The 17,246-nt window shown below is 42.3% G+C and overlaps 2 protein-coding genes across 2 annotated transcripts; one reads left to right on the top strand and one right to left on the bottom strand.

Moving 5' to 3' along the window:
* Window positions 1-130: 130 nt before the first annotated feature.
* Window positions 131-8,993, top strand: slc30a9 (solute carrier family 30 member 9). The gene is made up of 17 exons (XM_061079102.1): window positions 131-710; window positions 1,310-1,549; window positions 1,805-1,852; window positions 2,023-2,122; window positions 2,316-2,408; window positions 2,528-2,610; window positions 3,190-3,248; window positions 3,724-3,791; window positions 4,562-4,720; window positions 5,091-5,226; window positions 5,311-5,350; window positions 5,442-5,513; window positions 5,733-5,840; window positions 6,115-6,280; window positions 7,034-7,163; window positions 7,252-7,365; window positions 7,511-8,993. Exons 1-17 carry the CDS (start codon window positions 602-604, stop codon window positions 7,553-7,555), a joined length of 1,770 nt encoding a protein of 589 aa, XP_060935085.1. The 5' UTR covers window positions 131-601; the 3' UTR covers window positions 7,556-8,993.
* A 4,169-nt stretch (window positions 8,994-13,162) lies between these two features.
* Window positions 13,163-17,246, bottom strand: grxcr1a (glutaredoxin and cysteine rich domain containing 1 a). Its single transcript, XM_061080298.1, has 4 exons — window positions 16,842-17,246; window positions 14,707-14,946; window positions 14,546-14,611; window positions 13,163-13,342 (listed from the first exon to the last, which is right to left on the bottom strand). The coding sequence occupies exons 1-4, from the start codon at window positions 17,244-17,246 to the stop codon at window positions 13,163-13,165; spliced, it is 891 nt and encodes a 296-aa protein (XP_060936281.1).

Below are 17,246 nucleotides of genomic sequence, written 5' to 3'. Positions count from 1 at the left end.
AGACCAGTACATATTGTGACATGTTATGACCTTGTTTCCACGGTGGTTTACATAATATCGCGATAGTTGCTGAAACCTGACGGAAGCTGTGGCGCTCTCGCGAGAACAGCTCAGCTGCGTCACAGGTGACTTGTGTGTGTTTGTATCAGTCGCTTCTCTCCAGTCACTCATAGATTCTCAAAGTGGATCCAGAACCAGCGGAACCAGTGGAACCATTGAAAAGTACTGACGGTTCCGACCGGCACTGACTCACTCTCCCCGCTGGTGAACTGTCGAAGCTCTTTACGCTCAGTGGAACGAGAACCAGCTCGTTACTTACAGAGGCTAGCGGAGTTAGCCTGCGCTGCTAGCGAGGTTAGCCTGCGCTGCTAGCGGAGTTAGCCCGCACTGCTAACTAGCCGAGCTGCGGAGGGATCCAGGGATCTGATCCAGGGACGAGTCAGCCGAGGTGACTGCTCGGGTGTTAAGTGTCCGTGCGGAGGCAGATGTGTGGAGGCGATGACTCGAGCCGGGTCCGAGTGACATGCGGACAGCTGACCACACAGTGACCGGCCGCCTGTGACACCCCACCGCCGCCAGTTCCTGCTCCACAGCCAGGAGGATGATCCCCAGCCTGGCCCACAGACCGTGGCCTGTCCTCTGCAGAGTGTCCCTGCAGCACCGGGCGTCCCTGGCCCCGCGGAGCCCCGGGTTCCCGCTGCTGAGCTCCGGTGAGGACGCTCACATTACACACACACACACACACATGTATTACCACACACTATGAAGATCTATATTCTGCTTTAAAGATATGAGTTCACTATTAGTTGATCTATTCAACGTTGTCACTTTTGATAGGATGCACACTGTGATTTCTCGTTTAAGCCATTTTAAGCAAATCACTGTAGCATCTTATATATTTCCAAACTTCCCTGTTGTCAAACGTCAAACGTCACTTGACGAAATTATGTCACATAAGGTTTTGAGAACGTGTTTCCTGTTTTATTGACCAAGTTGTTTCTTTGACCGATAAAATGATTGATAAATATCAAAGACACTCAGTAGAGAACTTAACTCTGCCAAGGCCTCTTATGACACCACATTTTAAGTAAATCTGCTAGATCTGTATAAATGATTAAAGGAAATCTGTGAAATTAACCCCCAAAAAAAAGCCCTTATCCCAATCTCACAATGTTAATGTTAGTGTTTTTGTGTGACAGATATACAGAAGTACAGGGGTGAAAACATAACTTCCTAGGTGGAGGTAATAGAAGTTAGTTGCAGCTCTCGTCTTCTTTCTCCTGAACCCTCTTGTTGTGTTTCATTGCAGGGGTTGACAAAGCTCACAGTCATCACACATTGTGTTGCACAGGCTGGCAGAGCAGAAGCACACACAGCCTGTGGTTCGGCCTGCCAGACGGCCGGATTGCCACTTTAGGAGTGGGGAAGGTGCAGTACTACTCTTCATCCGGTGACAGTAAAGACGGTCCTCCCAAAGTGTCCTCCGGTGATGCTCCGTCAAACGAGACGACCGGTCCAGGTGCCGCAAAAGTCCCCCCGCCTTTATTAGGTAACAAACTAATGTTTTTATGGACCGCAAGAAATTCAGTGTCTGTCTGTCAGTTTGTGCGTCTTTGTTTTGTGTACTGTTGTGTTTACTATTTACTCTGTTAAAGGTGTGAAAACCTCTTATTACATCCTTTGTCAACACAAACCCTGAGAAACCTTAGTTTCATCTTCTTTATGACCAAAGTTCTGATCAGCGAACTTTCATCATCAGTTTGCTGAATATATTTTCTTGACTCGTCTATTTCTGTCTGTTTAGCTTTCTCACCTCCGAGCCTATCTACGGTTGAGACCATTCAAGTGAAAGGTAAAGAACAATATTTCTACGTCCTTGAAACTAAACATCATTTTGTAGAGTACTCATAACCTGAACCGTGTGTTTCTGTGGGTAGAATTTTCTGTCTGGCAGAAGTTTGAAGACTAATGTGTTCAAATGTAAACTCTGAATCTTTTATTTCTTTTTATTGTCCTGTGCAGTTCGGGCAGTGCTGAAAAAACGGGAATATGGAGCCAAGTACACTCAGAACAACTTCATCACGGCAGTCAGAGCCATGAATGAGTTCTGCCTCAAACCAAGGTAAGTGAGTGAAAGGATTAAAATTCTCCTCCTCTGTTCAGTGTTGGCTGAGATGCTGCCAAACCATGACATCAATTCCTCAGAGTTAATCACTAAACATGTGGTTAACTAATTGAAGGCTGCTTCACATCATTTAACAGAGGTCTTCACTTCCTGCATGTTTGTCTCACCCCCTCCCCTCATGTGTTCACAGTGACGTGGAGAACCTTCGGAAGATCAGGAGACGCAGCCCCCACGACGACACAGAGGCGTTCACTGTGTTCCTGCGCTCAGATGTCGAAGCCAAGTTAGTTCAACAACCTCCATCTTTACATCCGCTCACAGTATCATTGCTTGAATCTCCAGTTTTCATCACCTTGCTCTCCAACTTCTGTCAATTCACCTATTTCTCTTTGTGACTGTCAGAGCACTGGACGTGTGGGGAAGCCAGGAAGCTTTAGCCCGAGAGAAAAATATCAGGAAAGAAGTGGAGAGAGAGAATCAAGAGAGTAGGTTTTGTTTCCATTTTGATCATGCAGTAAGAACAAAGATTTTGTCTTCAGCAAAAGTTCAACATTTTGAGAAATACGGTTATTTACCTTCTGACGGAGAGTGGGAGAAGTCAGTCCAGTCTATTAAACTAAGCTAATCAGATGTTGAAGGAATAACGGTATCAATCTTCTCATCTGAATCTGCTAAAACTTGTTGGCCTTCCAATAATGATAACTTTTAAAATCTCGTAATCCTCCAATTATTTTCTTGATTAATCAATTAATTGTTTGTGAAAAGTACCCATCACAATTTCCTAAACCACAAGGTCACACCAATCAATGTTTTTATTATCTCATTGTACAAGTAAAAATGTTGTGAATTCCCTATTTTCTTTCTGTTAAGCACTGTAGCTTAAAGAAAAGTACAAAATAAAAAAGTGTATTATTGTATTGTTAAACTCCGACAATATTTGATTTACTCTCAAAATGTTGAACTGCTGCACATAACTTTACCAAACTGTTTCTCTGCTGTAATTGTTTGTTTTTTGGGTTTGTGTGCATTTCTTTCATTGACTTATTTTTAATCTTGATCTCCAGATGTATTTCGGAACCAACAGTTGTTGAAGGAATACAAAGACTTCTGGGGAAACACGAAGGTGAGCTCTTTGACTATTACCTGTCATTCTGTCTGATGATATCACATAAAGGCAGGCTTCATGTGTAAGAGAAAGTGAGCTGGATCGTCCTGTAGTCACGTCCAAGTCTCTCTAATCACAGCAGGTGGTGTTTGTGTGACCTTTGTCCCTTTAACAGATGTCAATGCTTTTATATGTCAATGTCACTATCTGTTTTCATTCAGAGAGAGAGACCCTCTTTACTGTACAAGCTGATGTTCCAACAGTGACCATACTGCACTGTTCTGCATTCCTCTGCTATATCATAGTCTATAATCTGAACTCTACTCATTAGATAATGTCAATTATACAAACTACATTGACTGCAGGACAGGGAATCCCTTTCACTGGGAACATAACCTGTATGAACCATTCAGGCACTGGTCAAACCTATTTCTGTTTTCAACTTAATATCTGAATTTCACTTTTCTCTTCTGGTTTCTCTGTTTCATCAAAGCCTCGATCAGGCAAGAGGGGGACTTTTCTACAAGGGCCAGGGAAGGTGGTCATGGTCGCTATTTGCATGTACGTTTTCACACTCACCAGTTTATCTGAATGCTGTAGCACACACACACACAGACACACACACACACACACACACACACACACACACACACACACACACACACACACACACACACACACACACACACACACACACACACACACACACAGCAGAAGATATTGGATTAAAGAGGGAAACTGGGTGTCTGTTCTCAGCAGGGTTACTACAAGCATGTCGGATAAATTAGTGTCGTGTTTGGGAAACTTAACCAAAAAGATTGAACGTTTTTCACCAGTAAAGATCTTAGAGATAAAGGCGTTTATTGTATTTGGGAACTGCTCCGGTCTCACATGAGGTCCTGTTGCCTATTGGATTAGGATGATTGTGTTAGAGGACATGTGCCAGTCACATGAACAGCAGATTAACTCCTTCATTGAACAAAGATGCACTCATGCACCCAGGGACTCATTTAGTTGGTTGTTCGTTACAGGAGATGCCAACTTTTGGTGTAAAAGCTGTTATTCACTAAAATGACAGTATTAAATTACAATTATTATAAATAAGAGAAACTTTCTTATAAATTCTTGTGAATTCAGAAGGCTTCCACACAAAATTGGCTGCATTCACTTGTCTACATGTAAGTTACAAGCATGAGTGTGAACCATCAATCCACAAAATAACATCTGTGATGTGACCATATGTAAAGTTTGTCAACACTATTAGGAGCCACAATCTAGTTGTGTGTTTTTTATTTCCTTTACAACCATTGACTTTTTTTCTTTATCCTCAGCAATGGGCTGAATTTCTTCTTCAAGCTCCTGGCCTGGGTCTACACGGGGTCGGCCAGCATGTTCTCCGAGGCCATCCACTCTCTGGCCGACACCTGCAACCAAGGTCTGCTCGCCCTGGGAATCAGCCAGTCCATCCGCAACCCCGACGCCGGGCACCCGTAAGCACCGCCCCTTATTCAACTACTGCAAGGACAATGGCTGGTGTCCAAAGGATATTGATTTATCAAAACACCATATGAAATATGAAAACAAAAATATAAGTGGTCTGATAACCAAAATAATGTCTTTGTCGTAATGCTAAGTTAAAATTCCTGGATCTGCCTTTTAATCATTTGCAGCAGCATTTAAGGGCTTCTTCTCAGGCCACACCCCTCCATCAGGTTTAAATTAGTGGCATCATTTTTATGTAATCCTGCTAACAAATATACCTAAAAACCGACAGAGGGGTGAAAATATATCATCTTTGGCAGAGGTTATAATGACAGCCCCTTGAAGTCAGCTGTTACTGAGCCTCTTTGTGTTTTTCAGGTATGGCTTCTCCAACATGCGCTACATCGCCTCCCTCATCAGCGGCGTGGGCATCTTTATGATGGGAGCCGGCCTCTCCTGGTACCACGGCATCATGGGGCTGCTGCACCCAGGGCCCATCGAATCCTTGTTATGGGTGAGTGCTGGCTCAGCTCCTGTCCATAGTACAAGAAAAATACAGGATGACTGTGATGCATCATGTTTTGTGTCTGTGTTCCAGGCTTACTGTATCCTGGCCGGCTCTCTGGTGTCTGAAGGAGGTGCGTTATTAAAAAAATAAATTATAATCGACGTTTTGATGATGTTTTGACAGAACAGTTTTTTAACACCTCTTTTTGTTTCTCTTCTCAGCCACGTTACTTGTCGCCATCAATGAGATAAAGAAGAGTGCCCTAAAGCATGGAGTGACATTTTATGAATATGGTATGTGCACAAATAATCTGTCAGTGCTTTGTTGCCACTTGCACCTGTAGTGCTCAGAGGTCAAGTTAATTTCAATATACTGAAAGATAAGTAAGAAATCAGATTGTTATCAAGTAGCTGCTGATGCATTTTTAACAGAATCCCATGTTTGTTTAATACAGCCACATATTACTTACAACTCCAGATGTAAATGTGGTCTTGAATGTTTAATGTGTCCAGTGATGCAGAGTCGAGACCCCAGTACCAACGTGGTTCTGCTGGAGGACGCTGCTGCTGTGATAGGAGTCATCATGGCTGCCAGCTGCATGGGACTCACCTCACTCACAGGTAAACTAAGAGTCTTTGTTCAGTCTATCTAAATGCTCCAAGTTTATTACATCTTTGTTATATGATCTTCCATATCTCAACTTGGATTTATCAGTCCTCAGTTGGTATATTTATTATTATTTATGATCCTTCCCACTGGTGTTTTTGTACTTTGGTCTCTCAAAGTATGACTGGTACCCTTGGTTGATTTAATTTAATTTGTTTTATACTTCAAAATATGCTTATGAATAAACTTGACTTGACATTCCTCTCTCCGCCGCCCGTGTGGTCCCAGGGAACCCGGTATACGACAGTTGTGGTTCTCTGTGCGTGGGCACGCTGCTGGGCGCCGTCTCCACCTTCCTCATCTACACCAACACAGAGGCGCTGCTGGGCCGCTCCATTCAGCCTGATCGGGTGCAGAAGCTCACAGAGTTCCTAGAGAACGACCCTGCTGTAAGGTCAGAAAACACACGTGCACAAACACACACACAAACACACACACAAACACACACACACACACTCACACATGGTAACGGCTATAAAACCTGAAGCAGGTGTTAATGTCAGGTCTGGAATCATTCATGTCAATACAAATAAATCCTCTGACCACCAGTTGAGCCCGACCACTCGATCCAACAGAGCCTTTGTGTGTGTCCCACTGTTAATGGGAGGCTTTAAATAGACAAGCTGGTATTTCCTGGTCTTCACACGTGAACGTCTTTAGAGACAGCTGTTAACAGAGTGACTCACTTTAATCCCTCGGCATGAAGGACTGAGCTAAAAGCCTGGGCAAAGAATTTAAAACTGGGACCATGTACAGGTTGTTTACAGGCTTTAGTTCATTTAAAGACTTTAAAGAATTGGTTTGAGGATAAACCATTTCAAAACATCACTGGTTTATTTAAGGTCTAAGTAAGAATTTAGCTTCACACCAGAGCTCTGTAATAATGTTTTTGTTTTACATGAATCAAATACACTTCATTACTGGTCAAGGCATGCAAGAAAAGTATATCTAAGACCCTTGTTAATTAAAGTTAAAATAATATTTCTATAAGCCTTTTTTTGTAATCATGGCTTTATAAGACCTGTAGATTTCCTGTTTTTAAATGCTTTAATTTCAAATGTTCAAAAGGTTTTCTTCTTACATGAGAACTATGCTGTTTTGAAGTGACCTCCCCTGCAGCTTCCTTGATGTGTTTCATTCTGAGCAGGGCCATCCACGACGTGAAGGCCACTGACATGGGGCTGAGTAAAGTTCGCTTCAAGGCTGAAGTCGACTTTGACGGCCGAGTGGTGACGCGGTCGTATCTGGAAAAACAAGACATTGACCAAATCCTTAATGTAAGCGTTTTGTTTGTCTGTTTTGCCTCCTGGTGTTATGCATGTATCTTTACTGGTAAAGTTAAGAGAGAGCTTTTTGTCTTTGCAGGAAATTCAGCAGGTGAAGACTTGTGAGGAACTAGAGAGCTTTATGCTGAAACACGGGGAGAACATCATCGACACGCTGGGAGCTGAGGTGGACCGCTTGGAGAAGGAACTCAAGGTACTGAGACTTTTGGCCAAACTGTCGTCATCATTGTTACTAGAAACTCCTCATTTTACCATTTCAGGTTATTGGAATTCATCAGACGTGTTTTATAAGTGTTTCCAGACAGATTTGTGTCTTACTCTGTTTGGTTTCTTCACAGCAACGTAACCCAGAGGTTCGTCACGTGGACTTGGAGATCCTATAACACCTCCCGGTGTCTGCTGGGGGAACATCCTGCTGTACGGAGAAGAGAAGGTGAACTGACGGCTGAGTCCACCTCCTCAATCTGCCTCCCATCCTGACCACCTCCCAACAAGCATCCGTCTCTGCACAAATCATCAAGTCTTACTGTAGAGTCGTCCAGAAGCGTACGTACACGAGGACGACAGTCAGGCTTCAGTTAGCGAGACCCAGAGTTCAACCCGCCACAGATCCACTCCCATTCAGGTGTGGCTGTTTCTGGTTCAAGACTAAACTGAACTGTGTTGTTGTCAGAGAAAATTAAAATCTGGGTTGTGTTCACACACATTAGACAGTTTAGTCTTGTGGTTGTTTACTTGAACTCGTATTCCTCCATGAATTTATCTGGATTTTTCAAACACACAAACAGAAGCAGGACCAGTATCTCTACATAGACTTGAAGTTTGATGTTATGCTTGAACCACAGTCATAGTGTTTCTTTCGTTAGTACAAGGAAACCTGAAAGCTACATATTGAAGCTATAGATTTATTTAATTTCTAGACAATATTAGATATTTTTTCTTCTTTTAATCTAAAAGCTGAGGAGCTAACAAAGGCAAAAAGCTTCTCTAGTGACGACAGAAATCGTGATGAATAGATTTTTTTGACATGACAGAAAATTGCATTGCAAAGTAAAAATAGTTGTTTTCATTTGATTTATTTGATAGAGCTGAGGACCGAACTGAGGATTAATAGAATAGCTTGTGCATAAAAATGGCTATAAGAGAACTAGAATGTCATATTCCTGTGACATTACAAAGACAAATTGAAAGTTATATTGATTAACTATTTACTGGACATGTTTATCTTTGCAGAAGGTCAAATATTAAGAGTGAACATCTTCACGTCGCCATGTCATGATACTAGAGGCAGAATCATCTCTCTTCTTCCTCCAGCTCCACACTCTGAAAGCCCAGGTTCTCATTTGAGCTCTGGCTACTTTGACTGGTGAGGTTGTGGCAGCTGATCAGCAGATAATTGATTGTAGTGAAGATGAGGAAGAGGAAGATGCACTCGTGTAAATAAGCAGCCGATGATGACCCAACAAAAAAAGCACCAAACAAATGGAACGGCCCCGGGTTTCAATCCAGTCCCGACATTATAATACAGTGTTTTAATCATTTAGGACCCCGCCCTGAAAACTTCATAAACCAAAATACCAAAGTAAATAATCTCCCACTTTGAGTTTCTACTTTTAAAATCAACACACACTGACTGTTTGTTTTCAGTCACATCTGCCCGCTAAACATCTAACTTTGCTTCAGGAGGTGGGCCGCAGTCATTGGACATATATTTTTTGAAGGTGTTAATAATTTAATATTTACTTTTGGTTACGATGAAATCGCAGCTGCTGAAGGAGACGGAATAAATGTGAAGTAATTTATTAAAAATATTTTGCTTTGCTTCTCTGTGGTGGTCTTCAATTTCTTCCTTGTCTCTATTTTTCACAACAACATCTTGTTCGTACTGTGTGATGATAATTTCATGGATGACATCATCACAAGGTCTCATCCACTTCCTGTGATGTTTGGGGTCGAGCAGGATCTCTGAGGTTCCTGTGGTTTGCTATGGAGGAATTTGGGTTTATTGATGTATGAATTATGATAAATGTGTCATTAGTATTACCTTAAGTTTAAAGGTTTATGTTTGCTCCTGAGTGAAGGCTGTGGTTTACATATTTTCTTTGTTAGCAGCATTACACATAAATGTAAACTTGGTGGAAGGATGTCTTGGTTCAGTGAAGAACCAATTCCCTTTTTCAAATTTTCACCATTATGACATTGACATTGTTATTGATTTTAATATAAGAATAATTCATGGATCTTGATGTTTAAATATCAGCCATGTTTAGAGAACTGATCTATCACAAGCTTTAGAATATAGTAAAGTAGCGCACCAACGTTAAAGACATTACCTCGAACACTTAATTTACCAAAATGCCAAAGTAGATATTAATGTGTTGACATCATTCTTAATGTTGCAGCTGGATGAAGGTGAAGCTAATTTTGATTTCATTTTTGATCTCAACCATTTGTCTGAGGAAGTCATGTCAACAGATTCAATCAATTATTATAATGCAAGAGCTATTTCAGATTTTACTTGAATTTGGACCCTTACTGAGCGATTTAAACTTATGAAAATCTTAAAAGAGGCTAAAACAAGAAAATTTTATCAAATATTAGACAAAGGTAAATTAAATGAATAGTACATTATTAATATTAATACTGAATGTATCCGCAATCAAATAACGGCAAAATATATTACATCAATAAAACACTGCAATAATGAGTGTAAAATTAACGATAGTAAAAACAAGACTATTGCAATAATTATTGATATTATCTCGCTGCCCATCCCCAGGACTAAGTGACCCTGGTTGGTTTTTATGGGATTAAACCCACAACATCATTGACCACATCTGGATCCGTTTTTCTGTGGATGCGAGTGTTTCTGTTTTCCTGTGTGAGGCTCAGCTGCTCGACTGGAATGTAAAGCTGAGTCCATTAGATGGTGCAGTTGTAGGAGAAGAGAGAGACGAGGAGGGGTGGGGGTGCAGCAGCAGCAGCAGCAGCAGCCTGTGCGCTGACGTCAATAAAAACAGTCCTTTCCAACCAGTCTGCGCATCGAGCGACCATTCAAACCATTAGGCTCAGCACCGCGGCCGGACCCCGCTACGACCCCTGCACGGAAGAGGAGCCCGGGGACAGGAGGCGACGCGGATCAACACACTGCAGGTTTTTCACCCTTCAATGTTTTCTTATCGGTGTCATGTCTCGTCATCTCCATCCTGCGTCCTCATGTCTCCGCACGGAACGAGCGGCGGCGCGCGTTGATTGTGAATGCAAACCAAAAGAATAACGAGATGATTTTGGTTCATTATGGAGAAAAGGAAAACGTGCGTCGAGTCGCGTCTGGAGGAAAAACATCTCCGTCCTCCTGCAGCCTCCTCCACGTCGCTGCCTCCAGCTCCTTCCATCTGGGGCATCTGGAAACAGCTTTATAATAAGAATGATAATAATAATAATCCTCGTTCGTCTTATTTAAATATAGATTTTTCGATTGGTCCTGTTTTTCCACTCATAATGTGGACTCTCCAGCATCTTACAGATGGGGGCGCAGTAAACCTGCACAGTTGGGGTCTGAGATTTTCATGCACCCCCCCCCCCCCACACCCCCTCCATCACCAGCCTGTGGTTACAAAACCCACAGCCCCGTTACTTTAGTCTTCTACTGTGCGCAAAGCAAGATAATCGGTTTGTGTGTGTGTGTGTGTAGCAGTGTGTAGCAATCACATCCCTTTGCATGCACAAAAACATAACCTCATTTCCCTGTGTTGTGTGTCTGTGTGTGTACTCGTTGTTGGCATTTAAGGAAATTATTCAGCATAAAGACCTCATGGGGACCAACTAATGAGGCAAGACCTAATTTCTAAGGTCCTGGTTAAGGTTAGGATTAGACATGAATTGGTCATGGTGAATGGTTAATTGGTTAGGTTAGGTCTGTGTGTGTTTGTTTGTGTGTGTGTTACTGTTGCCTCTTTAGGACATTTTTCAGCATAACCACTGATCTTCTTGGGAAAAGCCAAGTCCTAAAGAGACAAAACGTCCTTTCTGAGATCCTAGTTAATGTTATTGTTTTGGTTTGGTATGAATTGGTCATAGGTCAGGTAGGGCAAAACAATTCAGTCCACCTGTCCACAATGAGTGGAAGTCAATGCCAGGTCCCCACAAGGAAGCACCACAAACCATAGTGTGTGCATTTTCACATCTTTGTTAGGACCATAGACTGTTTACAAGCACAGACCTTACAAAGTGAGGACATTTTGATCGGTCCTCATTATTCAATCGGCTGTTTGAGGGTTAATACTTGGCCTCAGGGGCAGGATTAGAGTTTAGGTTTAGGTCAGGGACAGAGGACACCTTGAGTGCAGAGACGAGCCAAGCAACAAGGTTCAGGTTAAATACCTTTTTAATTGTTTTAGGATTATGTTAACCCCCAAGGGAATGGTTGTGGTTAGGCATGTAGTTGTGATGGTTAAGGTTAGGGGCTAGGAAATGTACCATGCCAATGAATGTCTTCACAAAGATATTATTGCAAGTGTATGTGTGTGTGTGTTTCTGTGTGTGTGTGTGTGTGTGTTTGTGTGTGTTTGTGTGTGTGTGTGTGTTTGTGTGTGTGTGTGTGTGTGTGTGTCTCTGTATATAGTTTCTCTAAATGATCGATGTGGTTGTTATATCACAGGAGCCTCGAGAGCGATCCAGGCACAATGTGACGGCAGGAAAACTCCCCTTGTCGGATGAGCACCATCATCACCACCTCCCTGCTCTTCGCTTTTAGCCTCTTTACAGTGCTGCCTTGTCTTATCATGTTCAAGCAGCATTGTACAGGGCTATGACAGCGTAGAGAGCTGAGCTGCTCGGGCGCCGCGTCTCCCTGACCCCCTCGGATGGAAAGACACTGAATGACATCATCCGTTTAAAATCCCACGAAGTGACGAGGATTGCATGTGACCTGCAGGGATTGTGAGCAGTGGAGTGACTTGGGTGGTGATTTTATATAGTTAAAAAAAACTGGAGCACATGAAGTTCTGGGCTGAATTATTCAGCGCAAACCTACATCCTTTAGCAGCCAATACATTATTGAACCAATTAATTACAGTGCGCTGTGCTGCTTCTGGATTAGTCCCACTGTGTGCATGTATGAGCGTTGCATGTGAGTCACAGAGCGACACATCCCATTTAGCAATAAATCTTCTTTCAACATCCAGATGAAATAAAAAATATCATTATTGCTCCACGTTAAAGTAGATTTTCAATCCATTTCCCAAATTGCAAAATTGAAGTTTCCTGATCAAACAAAGATAGTTACCACAAATGTAATTGTTTCCCTTCATCTGTAATTTGTATTGAGTCATATTAGTTTATTATTAGTGAGGTTGTGTTATAGCTGCAACATCTCTGGGTTTGTAAATAAATAATTGTCTATGATTGTATGTACGTTTGTTGAAAAACCAGAAATATATAAAGTACAATTCAATGTGTAAGTGAGTGTCAGTGTTATATATTATGTTCCGTCTGAATGATCCAGTTTCAGGCCTTGTGCTGCTGCAAATTGAGCCCTGGACTTTCCCTCTCTGTCCTGAGTGTCCGTTATCCCTAACTCTGTCTGATATGGGATTAGTAATGAGAGCATCTTTAATGAAGGAGCCTCCTCTCTAATTAACTAACACGCTTAAATTTGCCTGAGGTGACACTAGTTCATCTCTGTCTACCGACACAGACTGAAACATTTTGGGAGAGAATTTAAAGTCCAATGGGAGAAAACTGATGTTATTTGCTTTATATATATAAAAAAAGAAATAAGGGAATTACAAGGATATCCAATACACTCATAGCATCAATACCAAATTCACAGATTTTATTACAAATTCCTTGTTTGTTAGACTAACAATGGCCATGGAAGAAAAGATCTGCTGTGTTTCACGTCACTGCCTGTGTTTCAGTCCAGTTCCGGGTCCGGTCTCAGGTCTCAGAGAAGTGAGTGAGGACGTAGGGTCAGGCACGTTATGTCCTCATCGGGTGCAGCTCTCACAGGGCTGCAGACCGTTCTCATTGCAGGAAGTGCACTTGAGGGCTTTGAAGGAATCCGTGAAGCAGTTGCGAAATATGGACATCTTGCTGCCGTGGCACGTTGGGCATGGGATGAAGGCAAAGCCCCCACAGGACTGGCACGTCTGGGGATGCTGTACCCGCTGTAGGGAAGTGGATAGATTACATGAAATTTAACACTTAATATTATACATTTAACACTTGGATTTGCAAGGTTTTAAATCAGCTTCATAGTCTGAATGACCAATGAGATGAGAAGTACGATGCTGCTACTATAAAATAAGAATATAGCACAATGACTGACAACAATCCAAGCTTTGTCCAAAGTTTAAAAAGACAATGTAGCTTCTTCTTAGAAGGTCAGCTACTAACTCTGAGGTACTGATATTTTTAACCTTAGCTCCTACTTGGGAACATCATCTTGAAATGTCAACATATGTGTTACAATGGCTGCCAGTTACATTTATACAAAATATTGTTTCAACCATTGAATTAAAAATACAAGTCATTAGATATAACATATGCTATTCGGTGAGCTGGTAGGTGTTTCCCTCCATTTCCAGTCTTTGTGCTAAGCTAGGCTAACCATCTCCTGTCTGTAGCTTAAATTTTAGCAGAGAGAAGAGTGATATCAACTTTCTCATCCGGCCCCTGTCAATAATCGTATTTTACAAAATGTCAAACTGTTGTTTTGGTGTACAGCTGCAGATATCTACTGTAAACACACAATAACCTCATGTTGCTGGCTCAGGACTAATTAGTGAATTCATGACCTTTCAGAGCGCCATTCTTCAGTAACAGCCTGCCATGGCGGGGAGTTGTGACGTAAATGTCATCACACTGCTCTCACTTATGAAGTCTAAACTCCAGATTAGAGCTAAAGCCTTTGAAAAGGCCAGTGGCTGCGTGAGCGACGTTGCTGCTGCAGCTCACCGTGAAAAATAGATTTGCACAATCTGGGTTCGCAGCTCGGAGCGATGTGCTCCGTGTCTGTTTGTGTGTTTGAACGAATGTGTTGGAGGCACAATCAATAACAAGCATTCCATTACTGATGGTCTCTTATTGATGTCCATGCATCTTTAACATTGCTCATGTTTTATTGATGACACGAATAGTGATGGGGAACAACCGCTCCTGTTTGCATGTGTTCATCTAAGTGGATTTGGACAAACACAGAGTGTTGACTTATTATCTCGACTCTATAATCACCTTTAATATTACATGTGCTGCACAGTAAATCTAAATGTAGGAACTATTCAACATGTCAGCAGGTGTCAAACCAAGTGGCTGATCGTACATTCAACCACCATCAATAATTCAAAGTGTGATTTTCAAAGCAAACCAACCTCGATTTTTATCATAAGATCTTGAAATTCTCCTGATTCATTCATACCGAGTATTTTCTCAGCACCCTGCAGAAAAAGAAAGTCAAGATTCAATATTTTATAAACTCAGTGTGGGATTTAGAGCGTTTTGATATCAGATATCATTAGGAAGAAGTACTGACCCCTAGGTAGTGTCCATCAATGAACACAACAGGTAACGAAGGAGGTTCTCCCACACGTTTGCAGCGCTCCTCTAAATCCTTCCCATACTCGCTGTTCAGGGCGATGTTCTTCTCCACAAACCTCACCCTGTGGTTCTGGAAAATCTTTCTGACCAGCTCGCAGCGCTCGAAGGTCGTCCTCACCACACGGAAACTGGTCGTGTAGATGACAATCCGCCCAAACTCAAGCAACAACTCCAACTACAAGGGAGGAAACACAAGGTTTACTTTAATACATGCAACTTTAACTTGACCCTCAGAGACATGGAAAGATAACATCAGGTTTTCTAGGCGGCAGTAAGATGCAGATTCAAAAACTGATCAAAAACACTTTGTTACATAGAAGTTGTATCGATTCTGATGTTTGACAAGGTTAAAATTAAATATTTCCTGCTATGGAATCAGTTTGAATACAGTTAGGATGTGTAGGACAGAGAAAACTTTGAAGTGTGCAAACAAAGACACAATTAGTCAGACGATACTGAACCAAAAGCACATTTAGTATGAAGTCCTGTTAGAAATCAAACACATCATTATGTGGTGGTCAGTGTTGATATTATGGCCTCAAACAAATAAACATATGGACACAGAAGCATAAGAAACAATGTTTGAGTCATTTTGACACTGCAGCAGGTCAGAGGTCATCAGCTGAGTCGGCCGTTCTGTATTTGTGGCCCAGGAAGGATTTGAGTTCACACAGCAAAAAGAACGTGGTCACGTTATTCCCAGACCACCTCTGAATGTGGTCTGAGATGCATTCAAGTCCCATCTGCTGCACTCAGACTTGAACCTGAGATCAGATCACTCAGGACGGAAGTCTGATCGAAACAAAATGCAACGATGATTCCACCAACTGACATCACAAATACATTAATACCACTTTCAAGCCTGTGTTTGTGGGACTACGTGTTATTACTGGGTTATGACCTATTGCCTTATTAGAAAGTAGTGCCACACTTTAAAAAAAAAAACACTTTACAAGACATTATGCGTTATCTGAATGGCTCTCAGGAATTAAAACCACTTCAGAAAAGTACAGCACTGACTTAAAGACTTTAAATGTGTTCGTCCTCCCCTGCAGGCAGCTTCCTTTGGTCTGCATTTACTTTGGTGGAGTTTAGAAATCAATTCACTGTGCAGAGGCTGGAACATGATTGAAGATATTGTAGGTTGGTGCGCCCACTCAACCAGGTGAGCTACTGGGCTTCAGTTCTCCTGGAACGGCCGCAGGTTCTGTTCCGACTGTGCTGCATGTCTTCCTCACTCTCTCTCCCACTTCCACACTTAAAACTGCTCTCTCAATTTATGTATAATGCCCAAAAATATCTTTAAAAAAGAGAGATACTGCCGGTGGACCGTTCAACAGAGCTACTGAATGTTACTGCTGATGAAAATGTGAATTGAGTTAAAAGCTCTGCACAGCATTACCATCCAATGATACATTATCAAGACAATATGTCAAATCCAATAACTACCTCCAAAAAGTGAGAAAAACCATTGCACAATGTAATCAGAGTTTTCGTGTTTTATAATATAACTGCTGACAATAAAACAAAGGGATTTTTTAAACAAAACAACGGCATCACTTAGATTTTCCTTCAGGCCCGGATCACACCGCTTCACCTTGGTAAGCATTTAAACGTCACCCTTAAAGAAAGATTATCTCTCTTAATCACGGTGAGAAGCTTTATCTGCTCTGTACTCGGTCTCCACGTAACATTACACAGCAGTTTCTTCCACACGACCTTCTGCATGACCTCTGTATCAGCGTACGGGACGGCCAAGACTTACATCAGAATAACAAACACTTCTTTGTGCCGGGACACTAGAAAGCGAAGTGCAGTGAATTCATTAACCTGATTAGTTTCTCTTGAAACACTTAACGAAATGCATCATCAATCTTTAATTGCCCTGCGACCTTGTCCTCTTTTGTGAGCTTTTATCCCGGTCATACACCTACGTGGAGCTCATACCTGTAACTAGACTTGAGGACAGGGACTCCTACTGATGGGAACTGGAGCTAAAAAGAAAAGATGTGGTTTATGAAACAGGTTATTCTGAATCAGACGAGTTCCAGTCGGATGAGGTCTACTCACACTGTTGCAATTGGGAAGGTTTTCAAACAGCGTCTGACCTGCGCTGACTTTGTGCTTGACCCCCCTCACAGTCCCATTTTTACTGAGTATGTTGACCCTCTTGGTGGTGAACGACCAGTCCTTCGTGCCCCCCGCATACATGAGCAGGTCATCGGGCTCGCTCCCGCTGTCGTCCAGCTCCGAGCCCATGTATCCATACAGGTGTCCGTGCGGCTCTCCACTTGTGGAGGGGGTGCTAGCTCTGTCGGCGTCAGAGCTGCTGGTGCAGTCTGACTCTAGGGAATCCGAAGGCCCTTCATCCTTGAACATCTCCTTCAGCACCCGGCCGCTGTTCCCAGAAGCCACTCGGAACCTCACCCGCTTCTGGGGCTTCTCCTGCCCCTCCGTCAGCATCGTCCCCTCCAT

This window comes from Limanda limanda, chromosome 10 (genome assembly GCF_963576545.1).
Source record: "Limanda limanda chromosome 10, fLimLim1.1, whole genome shotgun sequence".
NCBI lineage: Eukaryota > Metazoa > Chordata > Actinopteri > Pleuronectiformes > Pleuronectidae > Limanda > Limanda limanda.
This window is presented reverse-complemented; position numbering and strand designations above follow the sequence as displayed.

What these genes read in the sequence shown, in the direction of transcription:
- slc30a9 (XM_061079102.1), top strand. Translation starts at nt 602, where the DNA reads ATGATCCCCAGCCTGGCCCACAGACCGTGGCCTGTCCTCTGCAGAGTG. An exon ending in AGTGACATTTTATGAATATG is followed by an intron (nt 5,514 to 5,732) that starts GTATGTGCACAA and finishes TAATGTGTCCAG; the next exon opens with TGATGCAGAGTCGAGACCCC. An exon ending in GCTTGGAGAAGGAACTCAAG is followed by an intron (nt 7,366 to 7,510) that starts GTACTGAGACTT and finishes GTTTCTTCACAG; the next exon opens with CAACGTAACCCAGAGGTTCG.
- grxcr1a (XM_061080298.1), bottom strand. Translation starts at nt 17,246, where the DNA reads ATGGAGGGGACGATGCTGACGGAGGGGCAGGAGAAGCCCCAGAAGCGG. An exon ending in ACCTTCCCAATTGCAACAGT is followed by an intron (nt 14,947 to 16,841) that starts GTGAGTAGACCT and finishes CCTCCCTTGTAG; the next exon opens with TTGGAGTTGTTGCTTGAGTT. An exon ending in ATCTTATGATAAAAATCGAG is followed by an intron (nt 13,343 to 14,545) that starts GTTGGTTTGCTT and finishes ACTTCCCTACAG; the next exon opens with CGGGTACAGCATCCCCAGAC.